Source organism: Canis lupus, chromosome 12 (assembly GCF_048164855.1).
Source record: "Canis lupus baileyi chromosome 12, mCanLup2.hap1, whole genome shotgun sequence".
In the NCBI taxonomy this organism is placed as follows: domain Eukaryota; kingdom Metazoa; phylum Chordata; class Mammalia; order Carnivora; family Canidae; genus Canis; species Canis lupus.
The window spans coordinates 49784245-49802661 of record NC_132849.1 but is presented as its reverse complement, the minus strand read 5'-3'; the positions used below and the strand labels follow the sequence as shown (position 1 = coordinate 49802661).

The window sequence follows — 18417 nt, the reverse complement described above, 5'->3', positions numbered from 1 at the left end:
GACATTAATCTGGATCCTTTAAGTGTAATAAAACATAACTTGAGTATAAAAAGCTTTTTGTGAGTTCTGTGAAGCTTCATAGCAAATTATTGAACGTAAGGATGTCTTGGGAACCTCCAAACTTTCCATTGGTGTTAGATGTGAGGCTGGTCTTGTGCACTGTCCTCTGACTCTGCAGTTGGTATCTGCTGTCAATAGCTCCTGGAGAAGAAAGGGGTTATTTGTTACATAAGCTATCGCCAGGAAGGAAGCTGATTTTCTTTCCTGAGCTTCCAGGACTCTGTTCTTTCTTATCTTCTTTTCCTAATTCTTCTAGCTCTCTTTTTTTTTTTAAGATTTTATTTATTTATTCATGAGACATACACACACACACACACACACACACACACACACAGAGGCAGAGACACAGGCAGAGGGAGAAGCAGGCTCCCTGTGGGGAGCCTGATGTGGGACTCAATTCCGGGGCCCCAGGATCACGCCCTGAGCTGAAGGCAGATGCTCAACCGCTGAACCACCCAGGCGTCCCCAGTTCCTTTTCTTCTTAATTACTTCCCTGCCTTGTCCTCTCTCTTCTTACTGGGTAGGAATCTTGAAGGACTTCCTTCTGAATCTTGGACAGCCTTCTCTTCAGGATCTTCTGAAGAAAATGGCCCTACATTTTCTTTCTTTCTTTCTTTCTTTCTTTCTTTCTTTCTTTCTTTCTTTCTTTCTTTCTTTCTTTCTTCTTCTTTTCTTTGATTTTATTTATTTACGTGACAGAGAGAGAGAGAGAACAAGAGGGAGAGGGAGAAGGAGAAGGAGAAGGAGCAGCAGACTCTCCGCTGAGCAGCTGGACATGGGGCCCAATCCCCAGAATTGGAGATCATGACCCGAGCCTTAGGCAGACACTCAACCGACTAAGCCACTCAGGTGGTCCTCAGTGACCTTTCTATCACAACACTGGTAAAGGTTCTAGAACTCAAGATTCTAAAAATATAAGGGAGAGTTAACAAAAAAGTTATATACTATATCCTAAAATGAACATTATTTATAAACCAATGAAATATGCATTTAAATATATATACATATATAATATTCATATATATAATATATATTATATATATATATTTGAAACTAGGGAACTAATGATACTCTTTGCCACATAGTAATGAGTAACATTTAAGGAAAGCCTGCTGCTATATTTCATCTACTATTCGAGCTACTTTGAATGGACTATGCTATTTAATCCTTAGAGTAACCATGTGTGGTGGATACTGTGATTAATTGACAGATGAGTAGGGTGAGATTCAGAGACCTCATCTGAGTTCACACAACTGTGAGGGACTAGAGCTGGGATTTGAACGCAGGATCCCATTCCAGACCTTGTACTTCACTTTTAACCACCTGCTCCCTTCCTGCTAGGGGCACAGGCTCTGTTCTGCACTATGTGAATCCTCTTCTTTGATCATCTTAGTTCTTTCTTAAAACAGGATTCATGCAATTTTGTTTTATTTTATTTTTAGGATTCATGAAATTTTAATTGGAATCTTCATAAAATAGGGGTTGTATTGCTTGGCTGATAAACTACTGCAGAGATTTTTTTTTTTTAGGTTCCTGATGTGCAGTTTTTCAGCATTCTTAGTGTTGGCACAGAGCACTCATCCAACTCTTATTCCACACACAGTGTTGTGGAATTGGGCAGCAGCAGGGATTTCTACCAAATCCCTCTCTCCTTTTCTTGATCTTTCCTGGGTTACATTGGCAAATAGCTCCTGCAAATTGCCTGTGCTGGAGTGTGAGTCAGACAGGGACGGGTAGATCAGTGAAGGCTCAGTCCCTTCTAAATGCCATGCCTTGATTGTCTGGTCTGTGGTTCAGCCTTCCCAAAGCATTGTGTAATCATTAACTCCTGCAGGAAGCCCACAAGACAATTACCTATCAGAGCATCTGCTTCTGCTCAACTAGACACAACAGCTATTGAAGTCCTGAGATGGAGAGAAGTCAGGAAAGAGATGGTGGTGAGGGGGTGGCAGGACGGGAGCCAGACGGTGCGGGGCTAAGGCTGAGGAGGGAGATTGGCTTGTGGAGTGCCGTGTCCCTGATTGCAGGCTGTATGATCGGCTCTGGCATCTTCATGTCCCCACAGGGGGTCTTGGTCTATGTGGGCAGTCCTGGGGCCAGTCTCGTGGTCTGGGCAGTCTGTGGTCTCCTGGCCATGATGGGTGCCCTGTGCTATGCTGAGCTGGGGGCCCTGGTTCCCAAATCTGGCGGGGAGTATGCCTATATCTTGCAAATCTTTGGTTCCTTGCCAGCCTTCCTGGTTATCTACACATTTGTGCTGTTGGTCAGGCCAGCTGCCATTGCCGCCGTCTCTCTGAGCTTTGCTGAGTATGCAGTGGCTCCCTTTTACCCGGGCTGCTCCTCGATGCCCCAAGCCGTGCTCAAGGCTGTGGCTGCCATCTGCATCCTGCTGCTGACGTTGGTCAACTGCTGGAGCTCGCGGCTGGCCACCATGCTGATGAATGTGTGCACGGTTGCCAAAGTATTCTCGTTGCTGGTCATCGTGGGGGGTGGGGCTGTGGTGCTGGGCCAGGGCCGTGGCTACACGGAAGCCTTTCTGTTTGCCTTCCACAATACCACGCAGCAGGCCGGGCGCATCGGCATGGCCTTCTACCAGGGCCTGTGGTCCTTTGATGGCTGGAATAATGTCAACTATGTATTGGAGGAGCTCAAGAATCCAAAGGTGAGTCCGTGATCCTTCTTCAGAGGGTGAAATCTCCAAACATCAGCAATTCCAATTATTGTTATTTGAGCTGACTAAAACCATGAGAAATCAGCTGAAAGTGGGGGCTCCCTTTTTGCAGTCATGCATGCCAGCCCACTGTCTCGCTTAATTTGTTTGTGGAATTATATGAATCATAACTTCTCAAGTGGGCACAGAATTTTATCGGATCACACCAAGGGTCTCATTTGCCCTGTGAGGTAGGTACAGTCCCCCTCTATTTTTCACATGAGATGTAGAAAGGGGGAAGTGATTCTGAGGTCATACCACCAGCGAGAGGCCATGCTTGGTGACTCAGCTTGTTATCTGTCCTGATAGTTGAACATGTGGACTTTTGAGTTACTATGGTAATTAACCCTTTGCTGTAAATATATTTGCTTAGCTTGCTACTTGTTTTCTGTTATTTCCTGCAAGAGTCTTTAATTCTCAGAGAATGAGAACTGAGTCTTTTCCTCCACATTCTCAGGGCTGGCTCAGGGGTCATTACACGTCTCAGCTCTCAATAAAGGCTCCCTGGGGAGTGGGGGTGAGGTTTGGGAGAATTTGGGAGGAAAAAAGGAGCTTGGAGACCGAAGTCCAAGAGCAGAGAGAGATGAATGAGGGCCAAGAGTCCTGGGACCAAGTTTTTATTCTGGTATATAAATTCTTGTGCTTCAGTTCCTTACCTGTGAAACGGGATCATAATTAGCTGCTCCATTTACCTGATGAGGCTTTAAGGTATCAAATGGCATAATCATTGTGGATGGAGTGCCATCAACAGCTGTCAGTTCAGGTGAATGGTTAGTGTGTGCTCAGGTTGGCTCTGGGGCAGGGTATGGGCTACAGGGTGGGGACACCAACTGGCTCATTCAGTTCACAGGTGTAGACTACTCTCCTTCGGAACCCAGGCCCTGGGCTCAAAGCTGATCCCAGGAAAGAGCAAGGGGCCCAAAGATGAGTGAGACAAGCTCCCACACCACATAGCGTGGATTAGTCGACTTTTTCTGTAAAGGACCAGAGAGTTAATATTTTAGGTTTTGTGGGCCATTGAGGTCTTTGTCAAGACTACTCAACTCTGTTGTAGCATGAAAAAGTTATAGGTAAACAAATGAGTGTGGCTGTGCTCCCGTAAACGTTTATTAACAAGCAGCCAGCTGGATTTGGTCCACAGGTTGTTATTTGCTGAACTCAGCTGTATGTAGAGCATTTTTGACGAATATGGGTTTCAAAGCAAAAACAAAGCCGTGCCTCTGAATGCTGGGCATTTGAAATGTTGGCTCTCTGTTCTCTGAAGCACATGTTAAGTATATCTCTGTTTCACACTTTTTTTCAAGAAACTGCTGAACCTATGCCAAACCTGGGCCAGGTTTGTGCCCATGTGCCCTGGGATTTGAGTAAAGAGTTAAGGTATTCAAGAACGAAACCAGAAAATCTCACTGTTCTTGTGGTGCACCTTGGGGCTTAGCTGGCAGGTGGGCTGTCCAAGATATGTCAAGTTCAAAAGCATATGAGATCCCCTTCCCTGTGACTTGGCAGATGGCTGGGTCACGCATGGTGGGTGCTTGCCTGCTGAGGGCTTTCCATGATGGGGCCCTCAGGAGGGGCAACCCAGGATTCTGCTTCACTGGCCCATCTTTGCTATAAGTGGCCTCTTCTGGACCCAGGCACGACACATTTTCAGGACTGGGAAGATGAGAAATTTGTGGCCATGACCATTTGGTGGAGGCAATTCTTTTGCTTCCAGGTCCCCAGATTTGAGAGCTGGAGGGGACCTGAAAGGAGTCATTGAAAAAAAAAAAAAAGATTTTATTTACTTATGCAAGAGAGACACACAGAGAGAGGCAGAGACATAGGCAGAGGGAGAAACAGACTCCCTGTGGTGAGCCCGATGTGGGACTCGATCCCAGGACCCCAGGATCACGACCTGGGCCAAAGGCAGACACTCAACCACTGAACCACCCATGCACCCCGGAAGGACCCATTTTATGTGAGAAGCCATTGCTGTCCTATTGGCTTCACTTGCACATGTTTGTCACGTGACCTGCTAGGCCTGCTGACCAACCATCCTGGTTCCCTGGGACTGAGGAGTTCTCAAGGATCCCAGACTTCGGTGCTAAAAGCAGGAAAGTCTTAGGCAAACTGGGTTGAATTGGTCACCGTACCTGGCTCCTGCCCTTAGAGGACAGGATAGGGTGGGACAGAGGCTTGGATATCATAAGGCTTGCTGGGGCGCTGCCTCCACTTGCTGCTAGAACTCAGAAAGAAGAGATCCCCGTGAGGCAGGGCAGTCAAGCAGGCCTCCTGCAAGTGCAGAGCTAGAGCTGAGCCTTGAGGGCTGTTGAGGTTTGTGGCCAAACAGCCATGTGGAAGCAGTGTGGACAGGAAGCAGGAGACCTGGAAAGTCTCAAATGCAGGGTGTGTTTATGGAGGATGGGCCCTGAGATCACTACTCTATCCTCCATGCCCCCATGCCCACCTCCAGAGTTTTCTGTGGGGAGATCTTAGTCCTGGCAGAGAGATCTGGAAATTGCTTTTTATTTTAAAATTTTTTAATTTTAATTAATTATTTTTTAAAAAGATTTTATTTATTTATTCATGAGAGACACAGAGAAAGAGAGAGGCAGAGACAAAGGCAGAGGGAGAAGAAGGCTCCCTATGGGGAGCCCGATGCGGGGCTCGATCCCAGGACCCGAGAATCATTACCTGAGCCACAGGCAGACGCTCAACCACTGAGCCACCCAGGCATCCCAATTTTTTTATTTTTTAAAAGATTTTATTTACTTTTTTGAGACAGAGAGAGAGAATGAGCAGGGGTGGGGAGGGGCAGAGGAACAGGGAGCCTGATGTGGGGCATGATCCAGGACTCCGGGCAGACACTTGATCGACTGAGCCTCCAGGTGCCCTGGAAATTGGTTTTTATATAATGTTGAGGGTAGAAGATACGCTAACCAGGGGCAGGTGCTTAAATGGGAGAGGGCCCTACCTCGTGGTGGGCAGGGAGGTCTGAGTGGGACTGTGGTACAGGCCTCCTGGGGCAGCTCTGTGCTGGACCTCCCTGCCTCTTGGTGCAGAATGACCTCATCTCTGTTTCGTTTCGTGTTACACTGTGTCAGTAACAGAAATGCCAGGTTCTGGTGTCCCTTTGGGTACAGAGGGGAGAGGCTCTGGGCTCATCAGTGCTTGCCTGCCCCTCACAAGGTAAGCTAAAGGACATCTAGAGAAAGATGAGGCTGGGGGTGTTGTAGACATGCTTTTCCTACTTTGAAGTGGGCTCTACCTTGGAGTCTAAAGATGTCTATCCAGGGTGGCCCACGCCTGGGGAATCTCTGGGTCCTGGGGAGACCCCTTCTTTCTATTTGCCTCTGGCTCCGGAATGACGTCTAGGGCTGAGGGTGTGAAGCAGGAGGGAATACACTCTGATTTACCCAGTTTTCATGGATTATTCCATTCTTATTGAATGGTTGCTCAGTACCTTTTTTTAAAAAAAGTATTTATTTGTTTATTTGAGAGAGAGAGTTAGAGAATGAACACAAGCAGGAGGGGCAGAGTAACGGGAGAGAATCTCAAACAGATTCTGCACTGAGCGCAGAGCCCAACACAGGGCTCGATCTCATGACCCTGAGATCATGACCTGAGCTGAAACCAAAAGTCGGACACTTAACTTACTGAGCCACTCAGGCGCCCCTCAGTACCTTCATTGGGAGCCCATGGGTCAGACTGGCACTGAGGCTCCAATAGTATAGGCTTTCCGAGTGCCCACAGCCACTGTGTCCAGGCCCTTCCTTTCCCCTCCTCGTTGCTGACCCTCACCCCTTGCAGAGGGGCAGAGCAGTGAGAAGTCCCACTTTACAGATCCCCAGTGACCCCCAATTTCCTGGTGAGGAGACTGGGGGCACAGGGTGGAACCCCTGGGAGTCGTGGCCCTCAGTCCGGGTCTGAGTCCTGGAGACCCAGAGACTAGGCAGGGTTGGCATGGTGGTCTTGGAATATTCCAGTTGCAAAGTTCAATAAACAGCCAGGAATGAAGACCTTTAGCTTTCTTGCCTCTGCTCTCATGGTTGCCCCTCCTGGGAATGCCTCCCATTCCCACCTGCCTGAATCTCTTTCATTCTTCAAGGAGAGCCCAGTATAAGGCCCTACTGATTCTGGAAGTTTTGAGCACAGCTCCTGGGTCCCTGCACTGCTGTGACTGCCTAGTGTCCCTCATGGCCTACTAGCACACCCGCTGTTTGTGAGTCCATGGCATGGGACTGTGAGCACACAGCCCGAGTGGTCCCCAGGGCCTGGCATGTTCCCTGTAGCCAGGATGAGCTCAGCACTGCACTGACCAGCTCGTTCTGGGGGCCTGAGAAGGAACTCATCTGCTAACATGTGGCCTTTCTCCCGGCTCTCTGCAGCAAAACCTGGTGTGGGCGCTGATGATCGCCATCCCTCTGGTCACCAGCCTGTACCTCCTGGTCAACATCAGTTACCTGCTAGTGTTGTCACCCAATGAACTCCTTTCCTCTGATGCTATGGCCGTGAGCTGGGGGTGAGTGAGTCAAGTGACGCGTTCCCTGGCCCCGGGCAGACAATCCAGGTTGGGGAAGGACAGTGCCCTGTGTGGATTTCAACGTGCCACTAGTGGTTTTGCTTGCTCTGTTTCCTTGTGGTTGCCTTCCAGTTTGCTGCTGGAGTTTCTTCCCTTGATTCCTCTACTGTCCTAGGAACCAGGTGCTGGGGGACTGGGCCTGGCTGGTACCCTTGGCTGTCACCCTCTCGACACTTGGCTCTACCAATGGGACATTCTTCGGTGGAAGCCGTGTGTGCTATGTGGCTGCAAGAGAAGGCCACATGGTGAGAGATGGGGTCCGGGCCGGGCAAGGTGGTGGGGCTGCAGGAGGGCATTGGAAGGGCTGCAAAGGCTAAGCTTTCTCCTGCCTGAGCTTAGTTCTTTAGCCCGCACCGCTCCCCCCCCCTCCCGCCCCCAGGACTTCCCCTACAGGACATAGCCCTCTTCTCTCTAAGAATGGGATTAAAGCATCCCACGCATCTTCGATCTCAATTCCAGTCTTTTGACTTCAGGTTTTGGGAGATCACCATACTGGGTCACACTGTGGAGCCTGTAGGTGACGAAGATGTTGGTGCACTCCAGGGGGGTGGGGCCAGCAGGGCAGAGCCACAGGAGCAGAGTCAATGTGTACACTCAGGCCATTCCCCCAGGGACTCTGTCCCTCTTGTAGCTTTTGCAGCAATGATGCTCAATAAAAGATAACGCCCAGATCTCAGGGGCTTACGACAGCAAACATTTCATGGTGCTCATCAGTCCCTGGGGCCACTGTGGCTCTGCTCCAGGCTGGGGTTGTTGTTCAGATTTTCTCGTTTGGCACTGTGAGGCTGTTCTTGTCCCAGGGACCCAGGCCAAAGCATATTTTTGCCTGGAGCAGGTGGCAGGGGTTCAAGAGACCAAGCCAAAGCGTATTTTGAGCCTCTGCTGTGTTACTCCTGCTCACCTTTCATTGGCCAAGCCCAGCATCAATGGATGAGGAGTTAGAACATCTTTCCCCTACAGAGGTGGGAGATGGAGCCTATTTGCTGAGTAATAATACAATCTACCACAATAACCCGCAATCCCACTCCATGCTCCGTCCCTAACTGTCCTCCCCTCTCCTCCCTACTCTTCTGTCTTCCCACCCTTGGTCCCTCTTCCTGTCTTGGGGATGACCAATAAGAAGATGAACCACCTGGCCAGGCCCCTGCTTCAGCTCTCTACACTCCAGCCCACATCCTAAGCTATTTGGGTCTTGGCTGCCTTGGAGAGACAAGCCCCCCACACTGCACCCCGGGCCTGGTGTCACTCCAAGTGGGGCCTACATCAGGAAGCTGTGTAGACTGGGGACCATGAGGTTGGGCCTGCTGGTGTCCAGAGAGAGTTTGGTGGGGGAGGAGGACTGGGAGCTTTCCAGAGCCGATACCTGCTGTGGCTGCCTTGGGGGGCTGCCTGACACCCGGCTTTGCTCCCAGCCCCAACTTCTGTCTATGGTTCATGTGCATCGCCTCACACCAACTCCGGCACTGATGTTTACCGCCGCAGTGGCTCTGGTCCTGGTCATCCCAGGAAACTTCAGCACCATCGTGAACTTCTTGAGGCAAGTGAGACTGTCCTCCCATGGTGGGTATCTCAGGGCCCCTTTGTGTGCATACTCACATACACTCATACATGTATATAGAAGTCCCTTCTGTGTGCACATTCATGCACAATCATGTATGTATGTAAACACGCGCGTGCACACTTCTGGAAGCCCCTACATGTAATTATGACATATATGCCTATATATATACATGCATATGTGCATGCACTCTTCTAGAAGCCTGAGCTCAGGGTTCCAGCACATGCACACACATTTCAGCCATTCCCTCCCAGTTATATTTCCAAAATTAAATGTAGCTCCCTCCTCTCTTGCCCTGTTTCCAAAAATTCAATGAGACAAATGTTTGACCAAGAGGCAGACAAGTAAAAGGCTTGTGTTATCTTTGTCATGTTTTATTCCACCTTGTTCCATTATTCTGTCGCTGGGGTCGTGTTAAAGCTATCTTTGGGCTTTACTCACTACTACTTGTAGCCCTCGGCTGTGCTGTGATCTTCCCTTTGTAGTGTGATCTGTGCTCAGGACCCTGACCCAGCATATCTCTAGCAAACTCAAGGCAGACCCACAAGCAAGTTGGGAAGGTATAATCAGTGATTGCCTTGAAGTGGGGAGATGTTCTGATCCCCTTTATTACCTTCCCTGGGGTAGAAATGATAGGCTATTGTGCCATCCAGCCATAATTTTATGACCTCATCTGAAGCAGGTTCAGCGGGCATGTCCTCATACTAACAGGCAAGCGAGTGTCGGGGTGCAGAGGGAGTTCTCAGAGTAATTGTTCACGCATCGTGTGCTCTCTTCCTTGTTGTCATAAGTAAAACTAATCTTCTGGAACAGGATACGTGGTGCCTGATGTGACTTTCTTCAGAACATTAAGTAATAGACCTGGTTTTTCTTGTTGTCTTTTTCCCATGAGAAAGGATAAAATCATTACATGGTGAGAATAAAATCAAACCCACGATGAGCCCAGGGTTTCTTTAGGCTGAGATTGGGGAATGTGACTGAGAATGAGTGAGAATGTTGGGATGATCCATCCCCATAAGAACACAAAGTCTCCCGGTCTTGACCACCTCAAGAGATGGCCTGGTCTGGACCCTGACTCCAAGGTCGATGAAGCTTTCATCAGACCTACATCAGTCACTCCACTACCTACCCTGGAGAAGGCAGAGGCCAGGGGATTGTCTGGGTGCTCAACAGCCTACCCTATCACCAACTCTAAGGTAGGAGGACCTGCTGTGAATGCGCTGGTCCTTGAGGAGAGCACAGACTTTCTTGAGATTCCATCACTCTTTTTTCTGGACAAGCAGATGCTCCTCCCTTCCTTTGAAAACTGTCCTCTTCTGTTCAGCCAGGGACAAAGAAGGCCTGATCTGAAGCTAAGTGGGTGTCTGGGCTTGTGTACGTGTCACTTTGTGACTGAAGATGAAGGAGGCAGGAATACCCTCCAGGGCATTCTTGTCCTTGGAACTCCAGCCTTGCCATCTTCTTTCCTTAGTCTGCATGGACAAGGGCACCTGCAGGTGGCTGAAAGGCCCCTGATGGGCTTGTACTTCTGCCCCACGTTTGCATCTGCTAGGCCCACCCCGGGCAGGGCCCAGTAGTGAGCAGCTTCTGTTTGCCTTTCAGCTTTCTTGGCTGGATCACCTATGGAACTACCATTAGCTGTCTCTTGTACTTGCGGATGAAGAAGAAGAACCTTCCTCGACCTTACAAGGTAGACTTTGGAATAAACATTGGGCTTTTTTCAACCCTAGGCTGTTGCATGAAGCAGATTATTGGATCACAGCCTCCTATGGGGCCTAGAGAAAGAATGTAAGAGGTGGCCACTGTCATATTTGCTAGAAAATTTCTGTATTTCCTGGCGGGTGAGGGACAGCTGGATCACAAGGCATCGATTCTGCTTATTGGGGATTCACTTCTCTGGAGGACCCTGAGGGAGAATAGCAGGAGACACATGCCGAGAGGATGCTCACACACAGTAGGATTCACAAGAATCTCCTCTCAGAGAGGAGGTCAAGCTGGGTCCCAAAGCTCCTGCTCCTTGGATGGCCCCCTGTAAGCTGGCAGGTGGCTTTTCTGGCTAGCCAAGCTATGATGGCAGGGACTGGAAGAAGGGAACTGGTGGCAGGTGGAAACAACAGGCAGGCAGGCAGGAGGGACAGAGCCCAGGTGCCATACACCATGTCCAGTACCTCTCCATCATTCAGGTCTCTGTGTCCTTGGCAGGTCCCCACCGTCATCCCTGTCATCATGCTCCTTGCTTCTCTCTACCTGGTGCTGGCACCCATCATCGACCACCCCCAGATTGAGTTCCTATACATCTTCCTGTTCCTGCTCAGTGGCATCCCGGTCTATTTTCTGCTTGTCCACTTCCAGTGCCAGCCCAAGTGGTTGCAGATGGCCACCATGTACCTCCAGCTGCTCCTGGAAGTTGCTCCAGCCATTAAAAACGTTGACTAAAGGACTGGACAGGTGTGCACTGCCCTCCTTGCTGCAACACCTCTACCCCCACACAAGTGGTCTTGCCAGCTTTTCTGTAGGTTGACTATGCATAATTCCAATAAGCGACTGGGATGCTAAATACAGCTATCGCGAAGTTTTGGGGGTATCCAACCAGGACAGCATCCCCCTTTCTCTAAGAACTGCTCCTCCAATGCAAGGGGATCTCATAGCCACATTGGTATCGCAGGGCTGCCTTTCCGGGTATAGCTATTTGATATTCCAGGTGGGCAGCATGAAATACATTCCCTTCCTTGGAGATTTTGGAGTTAGAATTCTGATGGTTGCCTGACCTGACAATGGTAAATTCTGGGATCTGTGTGGGACCATCTTCCATAATCTGGGCAGAGTAGAGAAAGCGCCTGTGGAGAGAGGAATGGAGATACATCGCGAAATAGTGTTGAGAAATTATATGATCCCCACGAGCTGGGGGAACGATCTGAGCAGGCGACAGCCTCCATCCTTGGCTGCTTTCCAGTTCTGGCCTCTGTCCTTCCAGGGCCCAGCTGCCATCTGACTGCCCTTCCTGCTTTTTGATTGTCTAGGACAACTTGATACCTTGTAATAAATTTCCAATTTTGGCTCAGGTGAGTTGGAGTGAGTTCTTGTTTCTTGCAAATGGAAAAGCTCTGAGTCTGAAAAAACTTCCTCAGGAAGACGTGCTACTTTAGTTCCTATTTAAAGCTGCCAACCAGCTTGAACAGAGAAAGAGGCAAGAGCCGGATCCCTGGGAGGGAGGGATTCTATTGGCTTTGGGTGAAAGGGAGGACAGTCAAAATTCTAGAAGAAAGGATGTAAAGTTAGAACTGACCTCAGCAGGCCAATGTGGTTGTAGGACTAGAGAGAGGCAAGAGGGCAGAGATATCTTGCTGCCCAGGTGAAAATACGGGACAGGAAGGATGACGGCAGCGCTTGGAAAGGCTGGGGGTGCAGCTTCTGAGTCCTTCAGGGAAGGGAGGGCATCCAAAAGAGGAGGGGCAGGGACTCTGCTCAGCCCCCTCCGCCCCCCCCCCCCCCCCCGCAGCTGGGCCAAGAGACCTATGTATGGCTTTCATTTTACCGCCCGGATATGGAAAAGGCTCCCACAAGCTCTTTCTGTTAAGTTTTCTTCTCACATCAACCACTTCTCCATTTTCCCCAACACCAAACGGGTGTCCAGTGATTCCGTTCAGTTCTGCACTATCTGAGGTAATACAGACCCCCAAAGCTAAAGGACTCAGGCACCAGGTGCAGACACCGGTCTTAACATCGGGTCCCTCGATCACCCGTGCTTCTGCCCAGCTTGGTGACAGCCCCTCCCTCCATGGTCAGTCACTTGCTAGAATGACTCAGGACTCTGGAAAAACACTTTCCTTACTTGCTATTGCCAGTTCATTATGAAAGATACAACTGGGGAGCAGCCCAGTGGAAGAGATGCACGGGGGAAGGCACAGGGGAAGGGGTGTGGAGCTTCCATGCTATGCTCCCTTTGGCTGTGTCACCCTCCTGGCGCCTTGATGTGTCCACTCAACCTGGAAACTCTCTGAAATCTGTCCTTTAGAAGTTTTTATGGAAGTTCCATTTATGTAGGTGGATTAATCGTTGGCCATGGTGATTGAATTCAATCTCCAGCCCCTTGGCCCTCCCCAGAGGTCAGAGGTGGGGGTAGGGCAGAAAGTTTCAACCGTTCATCTGTCTTGGACTTTCTGGAAACCAGCCCCCATCCGGAAGCTGTCTGGGGCCCCTATCCATTAGTCCTCTTCAATAGCATACAAAAGACAACCATCACTCCAGAGATTCTAATGCTTTGGGAGCTGTGTGCTAGGAACTGGGGACAAAGACCTAATATTTCTTTTTTGTTATACCTCCCTTCTGAACTGTGAACTCTTTATCTGTGCTGTCCCCCAGTACACACTGAACAATGGGGGAATGCATCACAGTTATATTTTTTAGGATTTGCATGCATGGCTTTTTTCCCCATCATGCCTGGTCTGCCCTGGGCTCCCAGACCATATCCTGAGAAGGTTCTCTAAGGAACGGGGACATCTCCCAAGCCTTGAGCAATCGCGTCCAGCTGGCAGTGGATGCATGCCTAGGGGTGGGAAACAGAGAGGGGAGCTGAACCATCACAGGCTTGGCCTTGGGTCTTGCCCTCCAGTTAGGCTGTGTCTCAGTTTGTGACTCAGTCTTCTCATCCTTCCCATAACCAACTGCCTTTGGGCTCACAGTCCTTTTGTGATGGTGCAAAGGGTCCCCAAGGCCAGGCTCTGAGAGGACAGCTTCCTGCTCTTTGCAATTTCCCAGGACATCCTCCTTGAGCTCCTGTTTTGCCCCAGACCCCCCCTCCTGGGTCCCGGAATAGTAGTGGGAAGTGATCCTTGATGGAAATCTGAGATTTCTTAAGAAATTAGTATATTGGACTTCCTTGCTCCAAGTCAAGACCATGATTTCCATTGTTACTTATCTTCTATAATCAGAGATGACATAGTAAATGTCATGATGCTGGCCTTTGGATTGGAAAAAAACTGTTCTGAGTCTTGGGGACCAGGTCAGAGTCCTCACTGTTTCTTCTAGAGAAGCAATAAATTCCAGGAAATGTGTGGGGCAGGTGCTGGCTGGGTTCCTGGGGGAAGGGCAGTGTTCTTTAACCCTAGGTCCACCCAACAACATCTGGATGTTTCTGTTTGGGTCAGAGCCTGGCTATTCCCAGTTATAAGCACTCAATTCTTTGGACTTCCTTTTGACCAATTACACTGTCTTGTGCTGAATACTTAGAATAGTGGAAACTGAGTTTCATAAATCAATCCATACAAATGAATGTCATGGTTAAATTTTCACACTACAAAGGATATAAGTAAAAAGGCAACATTTCTTACTCCACACTCCCCATTTCCAGTGCAAAAAGTTTCCTTGCTTACTTCCAGAAAGCTTCTGCACGTGCACATAAACCATGGTAGAGTCCACTGCTGCTTTCTTTGCTTGTTAGAGTAATCACAACCTGTTCAATTCTACCTGTTGAGGGGAAGCAGTTCTCTTTTCATATCTCTGTCCCCAGACCAGAAGTCTGAGTCCTCTACTGTGGTGGTCATTCTTTTTTTTTTTTAATATTTTATTTATGTATTCATGAGGGACACACACAGAGAGAGAGGCAGAGACACAGGCAGAGGGAGAAGCAGACTCCATGCAGGGAGCCCAATGCAGGACTTGATCCCAGGACCCCAAGATCACACCCTGAGCCAAAGGCAGACACTCAGCCACCGAGCCACCCAAGCGTGCCCTGTGGTGATCATTCATACTGTTCACTATCCTCTAGCTCTCCTTCTGACCACATGGTAGGATTGTAGAGTTCCCTGTCCCCTTGGAGTTTAGATGTAACCCCAGCACTTGATTTGGTCTATAAAATGTGAGTTGAAATGACGAACGTTACTGCTAGGGTGAAGCTTCAAGAGCCAGTGCACAATTTCCTGCATTTTCCATTTCCCTCTGCTTTGGTGGCTGGCAGTGTTCTCATGGCTGCTCTGTTAGCCTGGGTCCTGATACAATGATGGGATGCTGCAGGGCCAGCCCACAGCCAACCCTACCTGGGCATGGAGTGTGAGCAAAATTAACTTTTGTTATTTAAACCACTGAGATTGGGGGATGTTTGTTACTGCAGCATAATCTGGCCCGTCCTGACTGTGCATCCCTCCTCTATTCATGAGGCTTACAAGTGCCCAGGACTGCTGACCAATTGAGATGGGCCTCACTTTGAGAGTTGCCAAGGAGACCACATGTGATGTGAGGTCATCCTCTCCCTGGTCTCCGGGCTGTCTCTCCTCATCCCTCTCACATCAGTGATCCCTTGGTTGCGTTTGTGTTCCCTGTCCTTTTGCTCCTGGCCACCTTCCCCCTGCCCCTGCCCTCATTTTCTTTCCTTACTTTCCACAGTCACACAGTCTTATTTTGCCTCTGAGGGAAGAAAAACTGGTTCTGCAAATATGCCCAAAAGAAGTTTTGCTAGTGAGGGCTTTTGAATCTTTGTTCCTGCCTAGGTGTGCACTGAAGAAAGAAAAACTGTCCAGCCCTGCCCTTGAGTACCAGTGAGGAAGACAGAAGGAGGTAAACATACATTACAAAAGCCAGCAGATCATTACTTTGAGACATAACTCCAATGCACACAGATAAGCATAAACTGACACATCCCCCCTTTTTAAAAAAAATATTTTATTTATTTATTCATGAGAGACTCAGAGAGAGAGAGAGAGAGAGAGAGGCAGAGACATAGGCAGAGGGAGAAGAGAAGTAGGCTCCCTGCAAGGATCCCAATGCAGGACTCGATCCTGGACCCCAGGATCATGCCCTGAGCCGAAGGCACTCAACTGCTAAGCCACCCAGGCATCCCTTATTCCTTTTAAGATAGCAATGGGCTATACTCTAGAGTTTTCTAAAAATTCCTTAATGCTTAATGTGGGAGAACTTTTTAAGACTTTTTGTATAAAAAAGTATTTTTATATCTCTCTTTTATATCATCTCTTTTTAATGGATGCCTGGTATTATTGGCCTATTGTCCATGGATATTCTCTGGTCTTATTACAATACAAGCAAAGCTAGAGGGACCACTTGGTTGTATAGAAAAGTGATGATCCAAAAGCAGGCACCTTCTTTCTTCCCGAATCATCTTTGTTTGTTCTATGCTATAGTCCTCCTCCTGAATTACTGTTTGCCATTATTTTTTGCTATAAATGAAATCTATGTTTTAGGTGTAGGAAGATACATCTAAACCATAAAGCTATTGTGACATGGACTGTGACCTTTGTGAACTACAGAATGTCTATGGAATATAGATGCTCTGACATCATCACTTTTGATTTGCTTCATTTATACATGCTCTGGATTGAAACTTTTTGTAAAATGAAGAATCTCAGAAATTTCTTTAAAATATCTTTTACACTGTCTCTCCGCCACCTGGCCAGGGTCTGTTATATAATCAGGATTCATTGATCCTGGTGCTGCTCACGACTGTTCATTGTCACACTCTTGGGAGTCAGTATAAAGCATTTGGGAGCTATTAAAATTGCTAAATAAATTAAAAAAAAACATTTTGCAAGCCATCTCTATGTCCCCTTAGGAAACATCTTTTCTTGGGATAAGGTTTGGATTTGTATATCTATGCTTTTCATTTTAGATCCAGAAATGCTATACAGTTTTTAGAGGTGGAAAATTATGTGATATTATACACATAAAAGAAAAGTTAGAATCTTATTGTTTTGATCCAAAGGCCTTTTCAAGCCCCTCAGAAAGAAGGCCAGAAACAAAGCTATCTTTAAAACATAATGCAAAAGTAGAACAGAAAAGATAGATTTATTTTTTTTTAAGATTTTATTTATTTATTCATGAGAGATGCAGAGAGAGGCAGAGACATAGGCCTCTCTGCAGGGAGCTCCATGCGGGACTTGATCCCAGGACCCAGGGATCATGACCTGAGCCAAAAGCAGATGCTCAACCACTGAGCCACCAAGGTGTCCCACGCAGACATATATCTGAGTGTAAAAGTAAATGGCATCTTTAGAGTGTTTCCCATTCAGGGCGGTCAGATCAGTCTATCAGCAATTCCTGGTGATCTGGTCAGATGAAAAGGCAGAGAAACAGATGGTGAGACTGGAGCTGAATAGAAAGATAGCCGCTTGGGGATCCCTGGGTGGCTCAGCGGTTTTGCACCTGCCTTCGGCCCAGAGCATGATCCTGGAGACCCGGGATTGAGTCCCGCATTGGGCTCCCTGCATGGCCTGCTTCTCCCTCTGCCTGTGTCTCTGCCTCTCTCTGTGTGTCTCTCATGAATAAATAAATAAAATCTTTAAAAAAAAAAAAGATAGCTATTTGTCACTGGGCCTCCCAGGCATGTCCTGAGCCCTCCCTCGGGCCCTGGGGGCTGTGAGGGGGACACACGAGGCTGGGTGATCCTGAGACCAGCTCCAGGGGCCATCTCTGCCTGGGATTCATTGATGCTGGTACTGCTCACGACTGTTCATTGTCGCAGCCCAGGGAGTGGCCCTGAGTGTAGCCCCAGGTGGGGAGATTCCAACCATCTCTTGGGGAAACGGAGAAGTCTGGGTCCCTGGCCTCAAGCTCCGGCAAGAGATGGTCCTGGGGCCAGTCTGCTCTGGGAGTATGACAGGGCCTGACAGGTGGCCCAGGGAGCACATGCAGGACCCAGGGAGGGAAGGGTGGCGGGACCTCTGGCTCAGGTAAAGGGGTCCAAGGGAAACATTCGGGCTTGAGTTCAGCTGCAGCTTTGGAGAGGACAGTGGCCCTCGGGAGATGCCCCTGCCTCCTGGTGCTGAAAGGGTTTGAGGATGCAGGTGGCTTTGCAGGGAAGCTGGGGAGGCAGCAGGAGGTGTGAGGGGCACGGGTGGGTCTGAGACGCACAGCAGAGGGAGATGGGCCTGGTCTGGGTTGTGGGAAGGGGATGTCACCATGACTCTCAAGCTTTGAGCCTGGGGAACTTGGTGAATGTGTTATGGTCCATGGAAATAGGGAAGAGGGACAGATTTGGAGGAAAGGAAGTCTTCAGTTTTGTTCATTTTGGAACGTCATGGAATCTTCCTGTGGACTTAGTAGGGTGAGTTTGCATATTTGGAGCTCAAAAGCCCTGGCTAGAAAGCAAAGGTGGAAATTGAAGCCATGGCAGTGAAGAAGAGGGTTGAAGACAAGCTCTCGATGCCACAAATAAGCTACTGACTGACCGAGCTCCTGGAAATCTACCAGGCCTGTCTGAATAGCACCCCACCCTCCACCCCATATACACATACCTGTACTTCTCACATATGAGTCACAACGCTCATGCCCCATGCTGAAGAATCGAGAGTGCATCACTCAGAGGAATTCTTAGAGAATTTCCTCTTAATCCAGGGGTGGGGACTTGGTCTGTGCTACCTCCAAGTCACTCAGACAATAGCCAGCTCCCTCATTGTCTGGGCATGTGGTTGCCACCCCATCCCCTTATCTCCCATGTTCAGAGTCCTAGCCCTGGGTCTGGCTTTGGTGACATCTGAACAAACCACCAGGGCTTGGAAGGCAGAGGGGGTGTTGGAGTGT

General features: G+C 48.8%; 1 protein-coding gene across 9 annotated transcripts; it reads left to right on the top strand.

Annotated features, from left to right (window-relative positions):
* Positions 1-1920: 1920 nt before the first annotated feature.
* LOC140601676 (b(0,+)-type amino acid transporter 1-like) lies at positions 1921-17142 on the top strand. 9 transcript variants are annotated; one of them, XR_012004681.1, is made up of 7 exons: positions 1921-2722; positions 7138-7271; positions 7447-7576; positions 8744-8891; positions 10492-10579; positions 15375-15441; positions 16083-17136. XR_012004681.1 is itself a non-coding variant. In XM_072770960.1 (7 exons), exons 1-6 carry the CDS (start codon positions 1970-1972, stop codon positions 15414-15416), a joined length of 1272 nt encoding a protein of 423 aa, XP_072627061.1. In that variant the 5' UTR covers positions 1921-1969; the 3' UTR covers positions 15417-15441; positions 16083-17131. The 9 variants fall into 9 exon arrangements, 8 of the variants coding, with proteins under 8 accessions (XP_072627061.1, XP_072627063.1, XP_072627059.1 ...); XM_072770960.1 differs by having other exon boundaries at positions 8744-8868; positions 16083-17131; XM_072770957.1 differs by lacking the exons at positions 15375-15441; positions 16083-17136 and adding an exon at positions 11092-11955 and having other exon boundaries at positions 1923-2503; positions 2627-2722; positions 8744-8868.
* The last annotated feature ends 1275 nt before the right edge of the window (positions 17143-18417 follow it).

Excerpts from the sequence above, each read along its gene's own strand:
- LOC140601676 (XM_072770955.1), top strand. The coding sequence starts at position 1,970 with ATGGAGAGAAGTCAGGAAAGAGATGGTGGTGAGGGGGTGGCAGGACGG. Across the intron at positions 7,272-7,446 it reads GCTATGGCCGTGAGCTGGGG|GAACCAGGTGCTGGGGGACT; the intron begins GTGAGTGAGTCA and ends CTACTGTCCTAG. Across the intron at positions 7,577-8,743 it reads CTGCAAGAGAAGGCCACATG|CCCCAACTTCTGTCTATGGT; the intron begins GTGAGAGATGGG and ends CTTTGCTCCCAG.